The sequence below is a fragment of the Panthera tigris genome, chromosome D4 (genome assembly GCF_018350195.1).
Source record: "Panthera tigris isolate Pti1 chromosome D4, P.tigris_Pti1_mat1.1, whole genome shotgun sequence".
In the NCBI taxonomy this organism is placed as follows: domain Eukaryota; kingdom Metazoa; phylum Chordata; class Mammalia; order Carnivora; family Felidae; genus Panthera; species Panthera tigris.
Genome location: NC_056672.1, coordinates 90451349 through 90473252, shown reverse-complemented (window position 1 = coordinate 90473252; position 21904 = coordinate 90451349). Strand labels below are relative to the sequence as shown.

The 21904-nt window shown below is 58.5% G+C and overlaps 1 protein-coding gene across 6 annotated transcripts in view; it reads left to right on the top strand.

Annotated features, from left to right (window-relative positions):
• SARDH (sarcosine dehydrogenase) overlaps positions 1 to 21904 on the top strand; it is a 61249-nt gene that overhangs the window by 9560 nt on the left and 29785 nt on the right. For 4 of the 6 annotated variants that reach the window (XR_006210583.1, XM_042964511.1, XM_042964509.1 and 1 more), the window contains 7 exons: positions 4824 to 4928; positions 6068 to 6197; positions 8668 to 8754; positions 9054 to 9144; positions 12350 to 12491; positions 15499 to 15582; positions 17295 to 17408. Coding sequence is in view for 5 of the 6 variants with exons in the window: in XM_042964511.1 (XP_042820445.1) it covers positions 4824 to 4928; positions 6068 to 6197; positions 8668 to 8754; positions 9054 to 9144; positions 12350 to 12491; positions 15499 to 15582; positions 17295 to 17408 (753 nt within the window). In the remaining variant the exon portion in view is untranslated. The remainder of the gene's footprint in view (positions 1 to 4823; positions 4929 to 6067; positions 6198 to 8667; positions 8755 to 9053; positions 9145 to 12349; positions 12492 to 15498; positions 15583 to 17294; positions 17409 to 21904) is intronic. The other 2 variants (XM_042964513.1, XM_042964514.1) reach the window with 2 other exon arrangements.

Sequence of the window (21904 nt, the reverse complement as noted above, 5' to 3'; positions counted from 1 at the left end):
GCATGTGCTGGGCACTCAAGGCAGCTCAGTGTGCTGGGGCCAGGAGCTGGGGACACTGATCCTGCTGGAGCAAAAGTCTGGGACTTCCCTGGCCACCAGGTGTCCCCACTGTCCTGCTCTATGGAGCTCCAGAGTTTCTGTTTCGTTTGTAGAGTTGTAGTGACAATGGAAGTAATGATATGATGATTACTGTTTCCGAAGTGCTCCGTTACGGAGAACTTCTTACACGTTCTTGACAACAGTCCTTCGACTGTTGTCTTCGACAACAGTCCTCCTAGTTGTCCAGCTAACTAGGAGACTGGAGTGGGAGGGAGGGGCATCCACCAGGTTTTCCCTTTTGGTCTCTGCGTGGAGACGGGGCAGAGGAGTCCCACATCATGTGCCCGTCTCCAGGGTAAGTGGCCCATGAGGGAAGGCAGCTCCTCCAGAGCCAAAGAGCAGCAGGGGACGTGGCGTCTCCTGACTCTTGGTCACTTTCTAAAGTGATTTTGGTTTGTTTTTGGTGAAATCAGTAGGCAGTGTTTGCAATATAATGACAATGTAAATATTGTTAACTCCTGAGCAAAATAGTGTCTGACTTTTGTGTTTCCTGGAGTTATTGTTTTCCAGTTGCTCAGTTTTCTACGTAACTGTCACTAATTCTGTCTATCTATCTATCTATCTATCTATCTATCTATCTGTCTATCAACATTACCTTCATCCCCCCAAACCCCATACCCATTTTCGGTCACTCCCCATTTCCCACCCAACCCTCAGTCTTAGATAATCACTAATCTGATTTCTATCTCTATGGATTTTCCTATTCTGGACATTTAATAAAATGAAATCATACCATATATGACCTTTTGCGTCTGACTTCTTTCACTCAGTATGACATTTTCAAAGTTCATCATGTGGTGCATATATCAGAATTTCATTCCTTTCAATGGCTAACTAATAGTCTATCCTAGACCACCTTTTATTTGTCCAGTCATCTGTTGATGGACATTTGAGTTGTTTCCACTTTTTGGCTGTTATGAATAATGCTGCTATGAACATTCATGTAAATGTTTTTGTGTTGACATACGTGTTCATTTCTCTTGAGTAGATATCATGGAGTGGAATTGCTGAGCCACATAGTAACTCTATGTTTAACTGTTTGAGGAACTGTCAGATTGTTTTCAAAGCACATGCACTGTTTTACGTTCCCACGCACAGTGGGTGAGGGTTGTGACTTCCCCAAGTCCTCGCCACCACTGGTGATTCTGTCTCTTTGATCCCAGCCAGCCTAGTGGGTGTGAGGTGGGATCTCACTGGGGTTTCGAGCTGCATTTCCCTACTGGCTAATGATGGTGAGCGTCTTCCCTTGTGCTTACTGGCCATTCGTGCATCTTCTTTGGAGAAATGTCTATTCAGACACCTTGCTCATTTAAATTGGGTTGCTGGTCTTTGTACTGAGTTATAAGAGTTCCTGTTATATGCTGGGTACAAGTCTCTTATCAGATTTATGCCTTCCAGATACTTCCTCCCATTCTGTGGGTTGTCTTTTCCCTTTCTTGATGGTGTTGTTGGCGGCACAAAAGGGCTTGATTTTGGTGAAATCCAACTTACGGATTGTTTCTTTTGTTGCTTGTGCTTCTGGGGTCATATTTCAGAAGGCATTTCCTAACCCAAGACCACAAAGACTTACTCCCATGTTTTCTTCTAAGAATCGTATAGTTTAGCTCTTACTCTTAGGTCTAGGACCCACTTTGACTATGGTTCGTGTATGGTGTGAGGTAGGGGCCCAGCCTCCTTCTCTGCGTGTGGCTGTCCAGCTGCACGGGCACCACGTGTTGACGACCGTGGCTTCCCCCTCGCCTGGCCTTGGCATCCTTGTGGAAAAGCAGTGACCATAAACGTGCGGGTTTATTTCTGGACTCTCATCCCCATTCCAGTGATCTATATGCGTATCCTTGTGTTAGTGTCTTGATTACAATGGTTTTGTAGTGAGTTTTGAAATCAGGAAGCGTGAGTCTCCCAGCTTGGTCCTTCTTTTTCAAGATGGTTTTAACTATTCTGGGTCCCTTGCATTTCCATATGAATTTTAGGATCAGTTTGTCGATTTCTGCCAAGAAGCCCGCTGCGATTTTAACGGCGATCGTGTTGAATCTGGATCCGTTTGGAAAGCACATCATCTTCGCAATATCAAGTCTTCATTTTGTAATCATGGGATGTCTTTCCACTCGTTCAGGCCTTCTTTAATTTCTTTCAAAAATATTGCTGAGTTTTCAGAGTACAAGTTTTACACTTCTTTTGTTAAATTTGTGGGTATTTTTAAATTCTTTTTGATGACGTAGGTGGAATTATTTTCTTAATTTCATTTTTTTTTTTTTTTTGCTCATCATTAGTGAAGTGAAGAAATACAATAATTTTTGTCTGTTACACATTGATCTTGTATCCTGCCACCTTATTGAACTATTTTGTTAGTTGTAACAGTTTTTTAGTGGGTTTCTTAGGGGTTTCTGTATGTAAGATCACGTCATCTGCAGCAAGCAAGTTTTACTCCTTCTTCCAATGTTAATGCCTCTCATTATTTTTTCTTGTCTAATTGCTGCCTCAGAACCTCCGATATGATGCTGAGTAGAAGTGGTGAGGTAGACATCCTATCGTTGGGCTAGCCTTAAAGGAAGAGCTGAAAATAAGTATGTTTTAGCTGTGGGTGTGTCTTAGATACACTTTGTCAGGAAGTTCCCTCCTATTTCTAGATTGCTGAGTGTTTTTGTCATGAAAGGTGTTGGAAATCCTTTTTCTGCATCTATTGAAATGATTGGTTTTCATCCTTTAGTCTGTTGCTATGGTGTATCACAAGGATTTATTTTCAGATGTCAAGCCAACCTTGCATTCCTAGGATAACCCCCATTAGGTCATGGCATACACTCTTCTCGTATGCTGCTGGGTTCAGTTGGCTGGTATTTTGTTGAGGTTATTTGCATGTATGTTTGTAACTGTCACATTTCCACACCCCCCCCCAACATTTCAACATGTCTGTCAACTAGTTCTCAATAGTATGTTCTGCACAACTCGTGCACACCAGAGAAATCACATATGGTCTCTATGTCCCATTCTCCCCGCCCCGGAGGAAGCCTTCTGCTCTTCTGAGTGGCTCTTTTCTGGGCTGCCTGCCTCTTGGCCTCTGCTCGGCTCTGACCCTGTGGCCGTCTTCGCGCCTCTTCCGTTTGGATCCTTGATGTGCATGCGCTCTGGTTGCTTACTGAGAAGGGGCACATGGGAAGTAAAATGTTTTTGTGTTCATCCATGTCTGAAATAATCCTTATTCTTTCCGGACACTTGATTGAGGGATTGATGGGGTCTAGAATTCTCCATCTAAAATTGTCTGTGGATGGGGTTCCTGGGTGGCTCAGTCGGTTAAGCACCAGACTTCAGCTCAGGTCGTGATCTCACAGTTTGTGAGTTCGAGCCCCGCGTCGGGCTCTGTGCTGACAGCTCGGAGCCCGGAGCCTGCTTTGGATTCTGTGTCTCCCTCTCTCTCTGCCCCTCCCCCGTTCATGCTCTGTCTCTCTCTGTCTCAAAAATAAATAAACGTTAAAAAAAATTAAAAAAATAAATAAATAAAATAAAATTGTCTGTGGAATTTTGGAGACTCTGCTCCAGGTCTTTCAGTGTCCAGGATGCTACTCCCATGTTTCACCCCAGCATGCCTCGGTGCCGGCCTGTCCGTTCATGGGGCGTGATAGGACTCCTTTAATATGGAGATTCATGACTTTCAATCTGAGAAGTTGTCCAGGCCCATTGCTCTGATGTTCCTCTACTCCATTTCCTCTGTTTGTCTTTCTGGAACCCCGATAAGGTGGATGTTGGACCTTTAGGGTTGACCTTGTGATTTCCTTATTTTTCCCTTTCCTGATTTCCATTTCTTCATCTTGTTTAGCTTCCTATATGGAAGATGGTCTTATCCAACCCGCCTGTTGCATTTTTCATTTTGATGATCATCTCCTGTTTCGAGACCTCTTTCTTGATCTGGGATTGTTCCTTTTCCATGGCACCTTATTTCACGGACCCAGTCTTGTCACAGCTCCGAAGTCCCCGGTTTCACTTTTAAGTCCACAGGCCGACTGGAAGCTTGGAGAGGGAGGGCATCTCACAGGGGGCGAGGGTGAGCCATCCTTTTTGGCGAGTCAGCATCTGGAGCCTTCCACGGGCCACTTCGTGTCTCCACAGTAGGGTCCCCAGGCCGGGCCTTAGCTGGGGAGGACGGAGGGGATCTGGGCCCACTGCTTTGAAGAGACCCTGGCCTGTCTTCCCGTTCACACACATTCTCTTTGTCTCCCGCTCACACATGTGCACACGCATACACACATTCTCACATTCACACGTGTGTGCACACACACCAGGCAGTCTGCCCGTCGGCCCCTGCAGAGGGAGCTGGGTTGCCACAAGCTGGGTCTCTACTGATTGGAGGGGATGGAGGGTGGCACTGGCTCGACTTGTGCAGTCTCCCCTCCCTGAACCCGAGCTGGGGCGTGGCCTCCGCTCCGCACCCTCCAGCGTTGGTTCCTTTCTCCTGCGTGCACTTGTCCCCCCGCGGCTCTCCTAGCGTTGTGGGCTACACCTCATCCCTCCCGCCTCGCTCTCCTTACGGCTGCTGTTTTATGGGGTTTGGGGAAGGGGAGACTTGAGCGGGGGTGGTTTGTCCACAGTGTAGCCTGAGACCCCGGGTCCACTCTGCCCTCCTACAAAAAGGAGGCACCATAGTCCACCGTGGGCCTGTGCCCCCTGGCGGAGGTACTGGACCCACGGCCCAGCCCTGGCTGACCCTGAGGCCTCTCTGCTCTGCCTTCCAGAACATGCCGAACGTCCGCGACCACGATGCCTCTGTCTACCTCCGCCTCCAAGGAGATGCCTTGTCTGTGGGTGGCTATGAGACCAACCCCATCTTCTGGGAGGAGGTAAGACACAGAGGGATCGGGGAGGGGGGTGGTTCAGGGCTGTGTCTCAGTGTGGAGAAGCCTTCCTCCAGGAAGCCCACCTTCCTGAAGCTCCTCGGGTGCACACCTGAGAAATGGCAGGTCCCTTGGCCCCAGAAGGGTCAACTCGGTTTTCTCTGAACGTGGCACACAGGTAGACCCAGACCTGGGGCAGGGAGAGCGCTGGCCTCAAACAGCAGAGTAGTTACAGGCTGTGGAGATGTCAAATCACAGCTTTGGAAGACGACAAAAACGTTAAAACCCTGTGTCCACAGCAAACAACCCTGAGCCCGGACCCACGGCAGTGGCGTCTGTCCAGGCCCCGCGGCTCTCCCGGCAGCTTCTGGGGCTGCATGGAAGTCGGGCGGCCCCCTCGGCCCCCTCGAGCACGCCTGGGCCGCCCTCGCTCCTGGGTTCATGCAGACATCGAATGATTAAGTGACAACCTTGGGTCAGATTCTGTTTTACTTCCTGGGGACAGAGGGAGAGCAGCACGAAAGCCCCTGTCCCGGGGTGCCTGTGTTTGGACGGGGAGACCCACAGTAAACAGACAAGCAGTGGTGACCTGTGCTGAAGGAAGCCAGCAGGTTGGGAACAAGCCTCGTAAGAGTGGAGGCCTGTCCTTCGCGCCATGGTCGGACAGGGCCCCCCGAGGAGGTGACGTCAGAGCAGAGCCCCCCTGGAGAGAGCACGGTCAGTGAGGAGCTGCCTCAGACCGGGGGTGAAGGCCCCGAGGCCTGGCCAAGCTTGTCCTTGAACTGAAGGAAGGTCAGCGTGGCTGTGGGCCAGTGGTGGACGGGGGCAGGGCCTGCCCTTGTAGGCCTCGGTGGGCCACAGAGTCACGGGGAGCCACAGGGCTGCTGGAGAGCAAGAGAGGGCATGGTCTGACTTAGGAGAAGGTCGAAGGAGGGTAGGAAGGCAGGGTGACCAGGTGGAGGCCATTGCAAGAGTCCAGCGCAGAGCTGGGGGGCCTGGGTCAGCACGGGGGAAGGGAGGGGACGGGCCCCACTGATGGGTTGGTGCAGGAGACCTGAGGGGCCCAGCCCTGTCACCCCCCCAACCCAGGGGAGACTGGCTGGGCTCGGCTCCCACTGGGCGGCTCCCCCCACCCGCCTCCCCAGGTGTCAGACAAGTTTGCCTTTGGCCTCTTTGACCTGGACTGGGACGTGTTCACCCAGCACATCGAAGGTGCCATCAACCGCGTCCCAGTGCTGGAGAAGACGGGGGTCAAGTCCACAGTCTGTGGCCCGGGTGAGTGAGGAGGCTGGAAGCAAGGGCAGGCATGCTGGGTCCTTCTGCCCGAGACCGAGGCTGGCCTGTGTCGGGCACGGACCTGGGCCGTCCCTGCCGCGAGCAGGACAGAGACACGACACCCCCGTTGCCGTCCCAGCAGAAGCACTGGGACTCCCACTGGGTGTCTCCCCCACCCCCTCTTTCTTCCTGGCACACACAGGGTCCCTTTAATCCTCAGTCAAGGCAAAAACACGGGTAGGGCCGGCCTTGCCCCCTATCAGGCCTGGGGAGATAGGTTCGGAAATACACAGTGTTGTCGAAAGAGGAAACTTTGTGTCTGAGGCTCTGGGTGCCTCAGTGTCCTCGTCTGTGAAATGGGTGACAGCGTACCTACTCAGCAGGAGTAGAGCAAGGAGGAGAAGCCACATGTGAGGTGTGGGGCATGGCCCAGACCAGCAGACTGCCGTCAGCCCTGAGGGGAAGGGGTTAGCCGGAGGCCGGAGAGTAACAGGTCATCCACAGCTATGTAGGGGGTGAGGGGCCGGCCAGGACAGGAGAGGGGAAGGTTCTGATGCCCAGGGGCCTGTGGCCTGCCGGGGGGGCCAGCCCTCTCCGCCCGGTGCCCCTGGAGCCGCTTGAATCTGTTCGGCTCGTGAGGCGGCCCAGCCGCGGTGGGCAGGATGGACGTGCCCCTGAGCGCTGGACTCGGGGTGCAGGGCGTGGGTGGGGGGCCGAAGGCTCTCTGCCCTTCCCCCCGCAGCTTCCCCGGGCTTGCGTGGGGCTGGCAATGAGAAGCACAGGCCTGAAACGATCCCAGGGGCCCGAGTCACCCGGGAACATCCTCTGTTTAATTGGACTGGGGAGTCATTGCTCCCAGGGAGCCCTATCTGGGGGGGATGTGTGTGTGAAGACATCTTGTGTCTGGCTTCCGGCCTGTGGGGGAGGGTTCGTGGGGAACAGAGCGCTTCCCCTTGCCAGGGAGGACGAGAGCGGTCAGTGGCCTTTGGCTTCCAGAACAGAACTGGGAAGTCCCAGGCCCCCTTGACTCCGGGGCATCCGGGGGCGGGCAGAGCTCCCATTCCGGGTCCCAGGGGTCCCGGCCAAGGTGGGGGCCCCTGTCTGTGCTGCCCAAACATCCCATCATTCTGCATCCATCCCCAAGCTGCTCGGTCGTGAGTCATTGGCTGAACGTTCAAGAGACTCTCGTCCCCCCCCCACGAAGCTCTCTCCTCAGATGCCCCGTGAGGTTGTCCTCACCTTCCTGTCCGCCTGGAAACATCCCCAGCCCTCCCGAAGCGCTCCCTGGGTGGGTGACCCAGCCACACCACTGTCACCCTCGCCCTGGCTGCCCCTGTGCCCCCTGCCACCGCCAGACACCCCCCCCTCCTCCCCCAGGGCCCGGGAAGCTCCCGACCTTCCTCACACGGGGTCGCGTCCGTCCCCATCCCGCGCGGGACAGACCCGCGCAGAGGTTGAGAACTCCGGCTGGGGGTCAGGCAGCCCTGAGCCGGCTCCTGGCTCCCTGCTTCACTGGCAGGGTGACCCAGTTTCCGCATCTGTTCCATAGTTAGTGACCATGGTGCCTACCAGAAGGGTCACTCACACCGCCCCTCCTCCCGTCGTCATTTCTTCCCAGACATTCTCTGTTTTGCTTATTTGCGTATTTACCGTCCCCTCTCGTCAGCTGCCTGAGGGGTGGGAGCAGTCATGGTCGGAGCCGAGCGCTGGGCACATTCAGGGGGGCGGCAAGTATTTGTAGTTGGACTAACTCACAGCCCTGTGAAGTCAGTGCCATGGTCCCCGTTTTACAGATGAGGACACTGAGGCTCAGAGAAGTGAAGTGACTCGGCCAGGGTCACAGGGCTACGAAAGGGTAAAGCAGGGTTCAAGCCCAGGATTGTGGCTACAAAGCTCAGCCCTTTATAATGATTTCCCAAGGGTCCCTTGCCCTCCGTGCTCTGGGTTCCGCCTGTGACACACCTTCGGCCAACAGAGCAGAAGCCCCCTTCCCTCTCCCGGAGAACTTGGGGTCAGCCCTTCATTCAGGGACATTTATCGAACACCTGCTGTTTGCTGGGCCCCATGCTAGGCCTTGGGACACAGTACTGAGTGGAGCCCCGTCCCTGCCCTCATGCACTCATGGTCCAGTGGGCAAGAATGACCAGCAGTGACGCGGCAGGAAGGTGGTGCCCTGTGACGGGGGCTTGAGGGAAAGGCCCCTCCTCAGCAGGAGGCAAACCTGGATGCTGCAAAGCAGAACTCGGTCCCGGCAGGGTGGTTCTGGCAGTAAATGCTGAGGAGCTCGGGAGCGTGGCAGGAGCAGTCAGGGAGGCCCCCTGGAGGAAGTGGCATTGAGCGGAGTGGTGAGGATGGGAAAAGTCTGGGTGAAGGGGCAGCGGCAGACCCCGCTCCAATCACTGCCCTCTCGGGAGACCCCGCCCCGGGTGCATATGGCCCGGGGAGAGCTTCAGGCCCCCCTCCCTTTCAGAGTCCTTCACACCTGACCACAAGCCCCTGATGGGGGAGGCACCTGAACTCCGAGGGTTCTTCCTGGGCTGCGGTTTCAACAGTGCAGGTGCGTGTGAGAGGCCCCTCCTTGACACCCACCACCCTGATCTTAAAGCTCCCCCAGGCAAAAAAAAAAAAAGGTTCCCCAGGCAGAGTGTGGGGGGCTCAGGAGCACAGCGGCCCCTGGCAGGGGTGAGGGCAGAGGAGGGCCGCAGGGAGGGGCGAGGTCCTGTTAGCAGCAGTACAGCACCCCAGGTGTGAGATCCAGGGTTCGGGGGGTGATGCTGGCTGTGGACACGGAAGGGGCATGATATTGGGGTGGGGGCTCCGGGGCGGACGGCAGACCTCTGGCCCTACTCCTTCTAGGAATGATGCTGGGCGGCGGCTGTGGGCAGGAGCTGGCCCACTGGATCGTCCACGGGCGCCCAGAGAAGGACATGTACAGCTATGACATCAGGCGAGTGTGCGCCGGAGACCGTGGGCGGGGCGGCTGCTTGCCGGTGCCCTGGGATTAGGTAGAGCCGGGTATATAGCGAGCGCTATTTAGAAAGGAGCCTTCTCTGAAATCCAGAGGGCTTCTTGGAAGAGGCGCCAGTAAGGGAAGAAGGGGAGAAGGCTGCCAGCAGGGGCGGTTCTGCAGGTGCCCGGGGTTTGGCAGATTCACGGCCCTTGACAGTTTCCGGGATTTCTTGTCCCAGTGTCCTCCTCGACCCGCCGGATGGCTCCAGGATCAGCAGCGGGATCGCCTCATCCCATTTGGCAGATGGGGAGACTGAGGCCTGGGGAGCAGGAGGGACCCCGCGCGTTGCCCAGGGAGTGAGGCTGAGTTGGGTGGTTATGATCAGTGGGTGCGCAGCAGCTGGGAGTCAGATGGCCCCGAGCCCAGATGCCAGCTGAACGTTCACGTCCAAGGTGGCGGGGATACATCAGACCCAGTGCCCAGCGCTCTCCTCACCGTAGCCCCGGGTAATGACGCGCGTGCTGCTAATGTCGGGGGCAGCCAGGGCGTCTGTGTAGGCACAACTCTCTGCGTCACGTCTGCAAGGAAACGCTAGTCAAGCCTGAGCCAGGGTAGGGGGGGGGTGCTGTCGTCAGAGCAGGGGGAGGGGGTCCTGGTCTCCATCACCCTCTGTAGGTGGGGCGAAGGCACTCACTCCCAGGCAGGGTCCGGAGGGTGGGTGTTGGTGGGGCCGGGATGTCGTGCAGGGGGCAGTCGAGGCGACGGCTTGGAGGGGCGCCCCTGTGGGCATGCAGCCCGTTCCGTTACTGCTCCTGGCAGACAGCCTCCCTGGGGAGACCCCAGCTGCCCGGGGTGGGGGTGGTGGTGCTGGGGTGCTGGTTCCGCTCAACATGCCCCCTGCTCCTCTGCTAACCTCACCCCTTCCTGGCCTGATGAAGACATTACACCCGCTGGGGAGGGCGGGGGGATGTCTGGCCCCCACAGAGGCAGACAGACAGACACTGAGATTCCCCCACGGCCACCCCCTCCACGGCGCCTGGCACAGCTCTGCTCTGTGGCTGCCTCCGAGCCCGTCTGGGGCTGCGCCCACGCGCTCCCAAGAGAGGAATGTTCCAGAAATGATAGCTTCAAGGGGCCTCGGGGATGGGCCGGTCCAAGCCCCTCCTGCTACAAACGGCGAGAAGAGGCACCGATGCGGGAGGCCGCTTGTCTGAAGTCGCCCAGTGCGGGCGCCAGAGCGGGCAGGGACGCAGCGCCTCGCCTCCCTCGGGGGCGAGGGCTCCGGCACAGGAACAGACCGCCGCGTCAGGGCTCACCCCAGGCCTCGGCGGGTGGCCTCCCGGTGCCGCGGTGTCCACGGCTGCAGAATGCGGCTGGCATGCCTGCCCCCCTCCTGGGCTGGGGGAGGCCTGGCGGGGAGGGGGTGCACAGTCCCGGATTCAGCAGGCAGCCCCGAGGCTGCCTGTGAAACCCCTGCCCGGTTAGGAACGGGTCTGGGCCTCCCATCGTCAGCTGCCTTGCCTGGCAGGAGTGTTTTGTGGGCTGGTTCGTGGCGGGGAGGCTGGGCCTGGGCGTCTCAGGCTGGGAGGCACAGATGGTATGGTGGGGGGAGAGGGGGGCGGGGAGCCCCTACGAGCTGGCGCCTGGGGGGAGGTGGGGGGGGGCAGTGAACTAGCCCACTCACCCTTGTGGCTCAGGCAGAGGGTTTCCCCATCTGTGAAATGGGGGTGATGACTCACCTCTCGGTGCAGCGCATCTGGGACTCACTTGTACGCGTCACGGTGCCTGGCACGGGCAGGGTCTGGGGTGTAGGCCGGGACTGGTAGTGAAAGCCCTTGGGTCCGAGTAACCGGGAGGGGGCGTCATCGTTTGAGCGCTGAGGGTGGCCGGACCCTAGCCCCGGCTTGGGCCCCCTGCTCACAGGAGGAGTGCTGGAGCCAGCCCGCGTGGCCACAGGGAGGGGCCCATTCCCCTGCCGATCCCTGGTCGTGCTCTGGCTGAGCTCGAGCCCACGCCCCTGCCATGCACACGTGTGCACAGACGTGAGCCGAGGCGGCAGTCCCGGGCGACGGGGAACCTGCCGGAGGGGCCGTGGAGGGGCCGCGTCTCAGGGATCACCCGGCCCCGCCCCAGATCCAGCTTCCTCTTTTGTCCTGGGGGCGTGAGGAAGGAAATGCAGGACTCCCTCTCCCCACTTCCCGCTCCCCACCCCCAGCCAGGACTCTCAAAGCAGCGGGGAAGGTCACCAGTCCCGTCTTGGGAGAACCATGCCAGCTCCTGGTGACCGGGGCTGAATCTGACCAGGGTGGCCATCAGCCTCCGAGCCCCCTTCCTCGCCGCCTCAGCCCCTCCAAAGCCGGCCAGGCATTTCCAAACCCCGCACCCCGGCACGCTTCTCCTTCAGGAACTCCCTAGACCCCTTGGCCTGGCTCCGTGGCTCCCTCCCCTGCCCTGCAGCTCCTCCCAGCAGCTCCTGGCTCAGTGCAGGCTGGATCGCGCCTCGTGTGCCAATGAGTCAAACCAGGGGCGGCGTGAGGCCGCGCTGAAGATGGAGGCAGGTTCTCGCACACAGCACTCGTCCCTGGGCTGACAGCAGGAAGGGGCCCCTTGGACGATCGCCGCGACTCGCGATAATATCCATAACGATAAGCTCACATCCGTAGCCCCGCCCCCTGCCCCCATCAGAACATCGTGCTCGCTAGAACTGTGCGCAAACCGAGAGTCAGTTAGCCCCGGTGAGGCTCCGACAGGCGTCACGGAGGATGGAACGCGGATGGGGAGGAGGGCCGGGAGGGCACGTGAGATGCCAGCGGGTGGACAGTGAGGGAAGGGACGGATGGGGAGGCTGAGAGGTGGGTTTGTGCGTGGGAGGGGCCGGGGGCCCGTGACCCAGGTGGGCCAGCAGCTACGCGGTCGGCTCGGGCAGCCGGGGCCTTCGGAGGACAAGCCTTTGGGTGTCTCGAGCTGCTGGCTGGAGGAGAGGCCATGTGACCCGGGGCGGTGGGGGGTGGGGGGTGTCGCAGTGAGGAGGCCTAGCTGCCCAAGGCTCCAGGGCGGGAGACTAGAGCCCGGACCCCCTCCCGAACCCATGCCCCAGGGAGGACTCTGGTGGAGGGATGTGGGTCCGGTTTGGCCCCGGGTCCTTGGCCGGCCCTTCCCTCACAGCCCCCGAGGCAGTGACCGGCCCCTCCGCCCGCCACAGGCGTTTCCATCACCTGCTCACCGACCACCGCCGCTGGATCCGCGAGCGCAGCCACGAGTCCTACGCCAAGAACTACTCTGTTGTGTTCCCCCACGACGAGCCCCTGGCGGGGCGCAACATGAGGACAGACCCCCTGCACGAGGTACCACACCCCGACGAGCGGCCACTCTCGGGGAGTCCGGGGCACTGGGGCGACGGAAAGGCGTGCTCTGGGCCGGGTGAGGTGACGCGGTGGCTCGGCCATTCCCAGCTCTCACCGACGGAGCGTGCTCGGAGCGCACACCCCGGCATCTTCCCTAACTGCCGACGGCGGTCGTGGGGGGCGGGGGCATCGGCCGGTGTGTGCGGTGACCCATCGGGGACGGGCGCTGACAGAGAGCAGCATAGCCCCAGAGACATGCGTCCTGCGCGTGGGGCCTGCTTGGGATGCCTTTCCTCCCCGGCAAGCTCCTACTCGTATGACGAAACCCACTGTCAGGTGCCCTCCCCGGAGCCCAGCCTTGGCACTCTCCCAAGCCCCTGACGGTCCCCTTCCTCGTGCTCCCAACCCACCTCCGTGTCCCCTCTCCCACCCCCATCTTGTGCTCATCTAGGGCCCCGGCAACAGGAGCTCTGCCCTAGTCTCTCCGGTTCTGAGCACTGAGCACGGAGCCTGACTTTTAATACGTGTTCGGGGGTGTTTGTTGAATGGAGGCAGGCAGGCTCATGGAGCAGGCAGCTCTGAGGCTGAATAAAGGAACCTCCTTCGTCTGGGACTCCAGCACCTGGACCCCAGAGGGGCCCGGCGTCCATTGCCCTGCCCCTCAGCTGAGCCTAGTGGGCCAGCTGGGATCTCGGGCCACGGTGACCCCCAGCCCCCCTCTGCCGTCCCGGGTCAGCCCGTCCCGGCAGCCCCAGAGCTTCCCCGACAAACACAGGGGCTGCCTGACTTGCGCTGGAAGGAGATGGGCTCAGAAGCGCCCACCTCTTGTCTGCGCTGTCAGCCCTGCTCGCGACTCCCCCCCAGCCACGGCCGGTTTTATTAGAGGCGGCTACGCCCCTATTTTCCCTCCCTGGGAAGGTGACCTCCTCCTCGATCCACGGGACCCCATCACTCATGCCGGGGGATTTTCTTGTGTTGAGAACTGCCCCTGTGCTGCCCCCTGGGGTGTCCGAGGAGGACATTTCTTGGTGCCACCGTTGGCAGTGTCCTCTTGGCCACTGCTCTGCCCGCTCAGGGTGTGGGTGGGTCCTCGGGAGGCAGCGGGATACAGCCCGTCGGGGGGCCGCGCGGGCGCCTGCGCACTTGCCTGCCTCTGCCAGACCCAGCTTCCGAGGCTGCTCGGCCCGGGGCTCTGGGCCCTCCTGCCAGTCCGACAAGGCTGCCCGTGGCCACGGGGCCCTTCCAAACTTGAGGGCGGAGATGATCGTTTTTCCCCAACCCGAACTCACAGTCAAAGAAATCTGCCCTGATGTCGCTTAATTGTGTCCGTGTGATACTGTGACTTATGATAAGAAATAGGAATTCAGTCTTCGTCCAGTCCGTTTCTGGCGCAGAGTTCCCCCAACCCTTGGAATTTCCTAAATGGCGAGGGCCACAAAGATGGAGGGGCCGGAGGTGGCCTCAGTCACCAGCGGCCACCGAGGCAATCAACTGTGCCCGTATCACGGAGCCTCCACAAAAACCCAAAAGGAGGGGCCCAGAGAGCTTCCAGGCTGGTGAGCACAGGGGGGTTTGTGCAGAGTGGCACGGAAGCCACACGCCCTTTCCCCACACCTGGGGCTACTTTCCTCTTGCATCTGGCTGTCCCTGAGCTATAACCTTCCAGAAACACCAGCCACGCAGTGGGTAAAACGTTTCTCTGAGCCTTGTGAGCGGCTCGGACAAATGCATCCAGCCCGAGGAGGGGGCCTGCTCTATAGCCGGTCGGTCACCAGTCTAGGTAACCTGGAGGGACTCGAGTAGGAGATGGGGGCAGCCTCGTGGGACTGAGTCCCCAGCCTGGGGCATCTGATGCCGTCCTCGGGGAGACAATGTCAGAGTTGAGTTGGCTTCTGGGACATCCTGCCGGGGTCGGAGGATTGCTTGCTGCTGTGTGGCAGGTCCCCACACGCGGGCACGTGCAGACCGGGCCCAGGAAGCGAACTCAGTCCGTTACGTTTTCGTATTGCGCTAAAGCACACAGCACATAAAACTTGCCATTTTAGCCGTTCTTAAAGCCTACGATTCGGGGAGATGAAGTACATTCACGGTCCTGTGCGTCCCTCACCACTCTCTGGTGCCAGAACGCTTTCATCACCCCGAAAGGAAACCCTGTGCCCACGAAGCAGTGATCCCTCATTCTCCCCAGCCTAGAAAGGCCACTGATCTGTTTCCCGTCCGGGGATTCGCCTCCTCTGGGCGCTTGATGTAAGTGGGTCGTGAAGGGTCACGAGAGAAGGTCACAGGCGTGTTGTGTTTGAGGCTGGTCTGTGGAGCGGCACAGGTCGGAGCTCGGTTGCGTTTTAAGGCCCAGTCTCGCTGCACCGTGTGGGTCCACCAGGCGTGTTCGTCTGTTTTCATCGGTCGGTGGGCACCGTTGTTTCCAGCTGCTGGCGGCTGTGAACTTGGGTGTGCAGAGACCTGCTTCCTCCCTGTTCTCTCAGGGGTGCACCTGGGAGGGGGATCGCCGGGTCTCGCGCGCGGTCAGCCTGCTCCCGCTGGAACAATAGCACAGACCGGGGGTGCGGGGGGGAGGGGGGGGGAGAAGCCATAAGAAATTCCTTGCTCCCAGGTCTGGACGCTGAGCGGCTCCAGCTGGGGCCCCCTCCCTAGCTGTCTGGAAGCCTGCCTTCTTCCTGGGTCCCCTGGGTCCCCCTGTCCTGGGATCAGGGCCCCACCCCATGACCTCATTCCTCCCTAATCGCCTCTTTGAAGGCCTCACCTCCATATTCGGTCACACTGGGGGCGTTAGGGCTTCAAGCACGAATTTGGAGCTGGGGGTGGGGCTCTGGGGTAGGAGTTGCAGCCTGGGCTTGGGTCCTGGCTCCGAGCCTCAGGACCTCTTTGCCCTCTGCTCCTTGGGGTGTATCCCCTTGGGGGGAATCCGGTCACTCACTATCCTGCATGGCGGGAGGCGGGGGGGTGTCTGGCCGGGCCTGAAGGGTGCTGGTTCCCCACCCCTACCCAGGAACTACTGGCCCGAGGCTGCGTCTTCCAGGAGCGACAGGGCTGGGAGCGGCCGGGATGGTTCACCCCGAAAGGCACAGCTCCGGTGAGTGGCCACCCGGGCCTAGCCCACCCCCACTCCCGTCCACACCACCCGAGGTGGGGCCCGCGGGGCGGGTGAGTCACCTTGCGGGCGGGAAGGCTGAGCCCCCTGTAGATGTGCCCGTGAGCACGGGGCCCGTCCTCTGCAGATGTCCCCAGGGCCGTCACTCACCACCCACAGCAGCCAGGCCTTCCAAGGCCCAGATAAGCCCGGGGCCCCCGGGAAAGCTGGTGTTCCACAGTGAGGGGGCCGCGCGCAAGACTCCCCCGCCGTGCCAGAGAAATTAGCACATCTTCCCATAATTTTGCTCATATATTTTTGGCAAATGCCACTGTTATTTTATGTTAGTAGGAGCATTTAGCACAAAATTATGCATTCCGTGTTGGTTTGTAACTTGGGATTTCACAGCCTCCCGGCCTCTGGGTGCCCTCCTGGGGGCTCCCCAACTCCCCCAGTGCCTCCCACGGGCCCAGGTTGTCAGAGAAGAACCCAACCAGCCTGCTTGTGAAACTCGTGGGCTGGGGTCCCCTGAGCGGGCGGGGACAGAATTTGATCCGGATTTATGCAAATTAAAACCCCTCTTCTGCTGCTGTAATTTACCAGTCCCCTTCCAGGGCAACCACCTCCCATCTCCATAGCAACTCGGGGCCCAAGGCGGGTCCCAGGGCATCGTTAGGCAAGAGTGGGCTCTCTAAGACCACCGGGGGAGCAGCCTGTCCCCAGGAGGCTGAGAGGCTGGAGCCACCAGGACAGGGTGGGGCTCGAACGGCCCCCTGCAAAGCCCTCCGTGTCCCAGCTGGCCTCTCCCTGGAAGCCCCTGGCCCCTGGGCGAGGAGAGGACCCTGGATCAGGGATCGGGAACATTCCCTTGGTCCGGAGATGGGCAGGCTCTGTGCCCTCTCACCTGTGAAAAGAGGCTGGGCAAGTCTGGCCGTGCTGGGGAGGGACAGTTGACTGGCTCCCTCAGTAGGGGCAGGGCTGGGGAAGGGCCCAGTGGCATGTGGGCATCTCAGAGCCGCTGACAGAGGGCAGGACAGGCCACGGCCAGTGGCGGCCGAGGAGCCAGCCTCTGGGGCCCACGTGCCGCAAGGCCTGTGCCAGGCCTGTGACATCAGGCGAGTTTTCATCTCTCTGCCTCAGTTTCTCGTCTGTAGAAAGGATCTCCCTGCCTAGAAGCTTGAGGCACCCGGAGCAGGGCTCGGTCCTGACTGCCATGACAGTGCCATCCGGCCCCCAGCTCCGTCACCCTCTTCCTCAGAGAGCTGGTTCCGGGGTCTCATCCCGCTGCCTCGGCCTTGAGTTGAAAGCCCTGACGGTGGCCCAGGGGTCCCAGGTGACCCGCCCGTCTCTCCCCAGCCCGAGTACACCCCACTTTTTCTCCATCCTTCTGGGCCCCTACTGACGCAGCCGAGCCTCCCCACCGGCCCTCAGCCGCACCACCACCACGGCAGTTAGGGTGTTATTTGCGCAAGGGTTTGTGGGCTGCCTGAACCCCTTCACCGCCCCCCCAGGCCGTGCCCCCAGCACAGCCCTCCCGAGGGCGGCAGGGTGAGGCCAGATCTGCTCCACCCGGCTCCCTGCCCGCCAAGCCGTGTGCGTGCGCGTGTGCGCCCTTGTGAACGTGTGTGCGCGTGCGAGTGTAGGGCGGGGGCGGAGGGAAGGAAGGACCAGGAGGAGGGAGGAAGGGGCACAGTGACGAGCGTGTCTCCTCCCAGGTCCTGCGGTACGACTACTATGGGGCGTATGGGAACCGGATGCACGAGGACCACGCCTACGGCCGGCTGCTGGGGGACGAGTACACGTTCGACTTCCCGCCCCACCACGACGTGGTCAGTGGCTGAGTCCCCCCACCCCTCATCCCTCATGGAGGAGAAAGTCGGGCTCCCGGTAGGGCTGACCCCCGGGGGCCCTCCGAGAGTCCTGCCAGAGGCTCTGTGGACTGCATCCAGTTCACCCCCCGTTTCGGGCTGACTCAGTTTTGAGGAGCAAGCCGGTGATGTCTTCCTCTCTGCCCCGCTCTGTGCCGAGGCCTCGCCACGGGCGGTGGGGGCTGGGGCTGGCTGTGTGGCCGCAGGCCAGGGGCCGCCCCTCTCTGGGCCTCCTTCCCTCCTGCCCTGGATCTGTTCTGAGGCTCCTGTGACAGGCGTGAGTGACGAGCTCTTCCTTAGGGCTGCTGTCGGTGGCTCTCTCGCAGAGTAGATTCAGGACACACAGACCCAAGACGGGTCCCTCCAGAGGACGAGCAGGAGGTCTGTGGTCTGGGGTCTGCTCGCTGCCCCTCTGGCTCCAGAAGTGGGCAGATGAGGCTGGTCAGAGCCCCGGCCGGGCTGCCTGGGCCCGACTCCCGCCGGGGTGGGGGTGACGAGGCCTGGGGCCGGGCTGCCCCCCGCAGTCTGCCCCGGGCAGAGGTGCCCTTGAGGGCAGCTTCGGCAGAAAGAGCGATGCCAGCCTCCACGCTGAGCGGCCCCGCCGTTTTGCAAAGGGGTCACCCAGCAGAACGGGGCTGAGCCGTGGCCTCGTGGCTGCCCCAAGAGAGCGAGAGAGGCCTCAGCTGCCCCCTGATGTGGGTGCCCAGCCCGGGGCCGCCTGGGAAGCACTGTCTCGGGGGAAAAGGCAGCCGGCCAGCTTCCTGGGTGTGCGGCCTGTGAGGTCACCCAGGGCCTGGCTCAGAAGGGCCCTGAGTGGGGCTTAACGCTCCGCTGTCGCCACCTTGAAACTCTTAAGACTTTAGGAACCGGGGCCCGTGGTTTCATTTTGCATCAGGCCTCACAAATTCTGCAGCCGGTCCCCAAGGGAAAGAAACATTCCCTCCTGTGCTTTCCCCCAAAGCTGGCTCTGGTGGTAAAGGCACTGGGGGAGGGGCTTGGGCGGCGGAAGCAGGAGGCACGTGCGTCCCCAAGCTCCGGGGTCCCTGGCACCGCCTCGAGTCTGGCACCTCGGCTCCCGCGGCTCCCAGGGCCTGCAGGACGTCTGGCCCTCGGGGATGTGGGAGCCCGGAGGGGATGCCAACTTGGCTTGGTGGCTTCATCCAGCCTCCGCAAACGCGCCTGAACAGTCCCAAAGCATGAAACACACACTTGTTCTCAGCATTGGCAGCCTCCCCAGCCCGGGGAGACGGGGAGACGAGAGTCAGCCCGGAGACCGTGTCGGGGTTTGCTCTGCGGCCCCAGTGTCGGGGAAGGTCCTGCAGTGCCTGACGGGTCGCGGGAGCCCCACAGAGGACAGCGGTGTCTGCAGGGCGGTGGGGTCGCGGCATCTGGGGCTCCGGCGGGGTGCCAGCTCCCCCGGGAAAGCCCGACTGGGGCCTTGGCCGGTTTCCCCGGTGTAAATGCTCTCACCGCCTCACACCGATACACCCACGCGGAGCTGGGGGTGGGGGGGTTGGGGCACCGCGACAGCACGGGCCGGATGCACGGCTCCGCGATCTTCTGGCCGCCTGGCCCCCAACAGACCGCGCGTCCCCTCCCCGGGCCCCAGAGGGCAGTGTCCTCGTGGGAAGTGGTGTTGGAACCTCGGGGCGGAGGAGGTGACACAGGTCCCCGACGCACAGCCAGTGCTCGGCGAGGGGTAGCTTTGCTGCCACAATTTTTCCTTCAGTGAGCAGCAAAGGTGGGGCCTCCCCTCAGTGGCTGGGTGATGTGTGTAAAACAAAGATGCAGTGGCTCCGGGACAGAAGACGGAGGAGAAAAACGGATGGATAATTTGGGACCTGGAGGGCCCGGCAGGGGCATCTGTTTACCAGCCAGCAGGCATGCTGTGTTCTTTGTGTAAAAAAAAAAAAAAAATACACCTTTACTGAGATAGAATTCACGTACCACACAATGCATCCACTTAAAGTGTATAATTGGGTGCTTTTTAAAATTTTTTTTAATGTTTATTTTTGAGAGAGACAGACAGAATCAGAATAGGATCTGGGCTCAGAGCTGTCAGCACAGAGCCCGATGTGGGGCTCGAACTCACGAGCTGTGAGATCGCAACCTGAGCGGAAGTCGGGCACTTGATGGACTGAGCCACAATTCGGCGGTGTTTTTTAGTGTCCCCCTGGGCCCGTGCAGCCGTCACCACGATGTGATGTTAGAACGTTTTGTCCACCCCAGGAGAAACCCTGACCTGCCAGCTGTCACCCCCATCCCCCACCCTCTCCCACCCCATCCTCCCCTCAGGCAGCCACTAAAGCTCCTTCTGTCCCTGGAGCTTTACCTGCTGGGACGTTTCGTATCAATGGAGTCCTACAACGTGCGGTCTTCCGTGACTGGCTTCTTTGCTCGGCACCGTAGTTTCAAGGTCCATCCACGTTTTTGGGCGTGTCCGTGCTTCATCACTTCTTTTTCTGAGCAGTTTTCAGTCACGTGGATGCTCTGCAGTGTGTCCGGACATTCGAGCTGGCCCCGCTTTTTGCCTGTTAGGAATAACGTCGCTGCGATCATGCCCCGACGGGTTTCTGTGTGCACGTAGGTCTTCATTTCTCTTGGGTAGATGTCTAGCAGGTGCGTTGCTAGGTCATGTGGGACCTCGATGCTTAACGTTTTGAGGATCTGCTGACTGTTTTCCAAAGTGGCTGCCCTGTTTTACGCTCCCACGCACAGTGGGTGACGGTTGTGACTTCCCCAAGTCCTCGCCACCACTGGTGATTCTGTCTCTTTGATCCCAGCCATCCTAGTGGGTGTGAGGTGGGATCTCACTGGGGTTTCGAGCTGCATTTCCCTACTGGCTAATGATGGTGAGCGTCTTCCCTTGTGCTTACTGGCCATTCGTGCATCTTTGGAGAAATGTCTATTCAGACACCTTGCTCATTTAAATTGGGTTACTGGTCTTTGTACTGAGTTATAAGAGTTCCTGTTATATGCTGGGTACAAGTCTCTTATCAGATTTATGCCTTCCAGATACTTCCTCCCATTCTGTGGGTTGTCTTTTCCCTTTCTTGATGGTGTTGTTGGCGGCACAAAAGGGCTTGATTTTGGTGAAATCCAACTTACGGATTGTTTCTTCTGTTGCTTGTGTTTCTGGGGTCATATTTCAGAAAGCATTTCCTAACCCAAGACCACAAAGACTTACTCCCATGTTTTCTTCTAAGAATCGTATAGTTTAGCTCTTACTCTTAGGTCTAGGACCCACTTTGACTATGGTTCGTGTATGGTGTGAGGTAGGGGCCCAGCCTCCTTCTCTGCGTGTGGCCAGCTGCACGGGCACCACCTGTTGATGACCGTGGCTTCCCCCTCGCCTGGCCTTGGCATCCTTGTGGAAAAGCAGTGACCATAAACGTGCGGGTTTATTTCTGGACTCTCAACCCCATTCCAGTGATCTATATGCATATCCTTGTGTTAGTGTCTTGATTACAATGGTTTTGTAGTGAGTTTTGAAATCAGGAAGCGTGAGTCTCCCAGCTTGGTCCTTCTTTTTCAAGATGGTTTTAACTATTCTGGGTCCCTTGCATTTCCATATGAATTTTAGGATCAGTTTGTCGATTTCTGCCAAGAAGCCCGCTGCGATTTTAACGGCGATCGTGTTGAATCTGGATCCGTTTGGAAAGCACATCATCTTCGCAATATCAAGTCTTCGTTTTGTAAACATGGGATGTCTTTCCACTCGTTCAGGCCTTCTTTAATTTCTTTCAAAAATATTGCTGAGTTTTCAGAGTACAAGTTTTACACTTCTTTTGTTGAATTTGTGGGTATTTTTAAATTCTTTTTGATGATGTAGGTGGAATTATTTTCTTTTCTTTATTTTTTAACTGTTTTTTTTTTTTTTTTTTTTTTTTTTTGAGAGACAGAGAAAGACAAAGCAGGAGCAGGGGAGGGGCAGAGAGAGAGGGAGACAGAATCCAAAGGAGGCTCCAGGCTCCAAGCTGTCAGCACAGAGCCCGACACGGGGCTCAAACTCACGGACCGTGAGATCATGACCTGAGCCAAAGTCGTACACTCAACCACCCAAGCCACCCGGGGAACCCTTCTTCTTCTGTCAGTTTTAATAACTTGTGTCTTTCTAGGAATGTGTCGTTTCATATGTCACGCCCTGGCATGCGGTTATGCATGGTTTTCCCTTACAATCCTTTTACTGCCGTAAGGTTGGTAGTGATGTCCCCTCTTTCCTTCCTGATTTTAGTACTTTGAGTCTCCTGTCTTATTTTCTCTGTGAGTCTAGCTGGCGGTCTGCTACTTTTGTTGATCATTCCAAAGAACCAGCTTTGTTTTTGCCGATTTTCTCCATTTCTCTATTCTCCATTTCCTCTATATCCTATTCTAGTCTTTATTAAGTCTTTCCTTCTGCTTGCTTCTGGTTTAATTCACCCTTCTTTTCCAATTTCTCCAAGTGGGAAGCTGAGGCA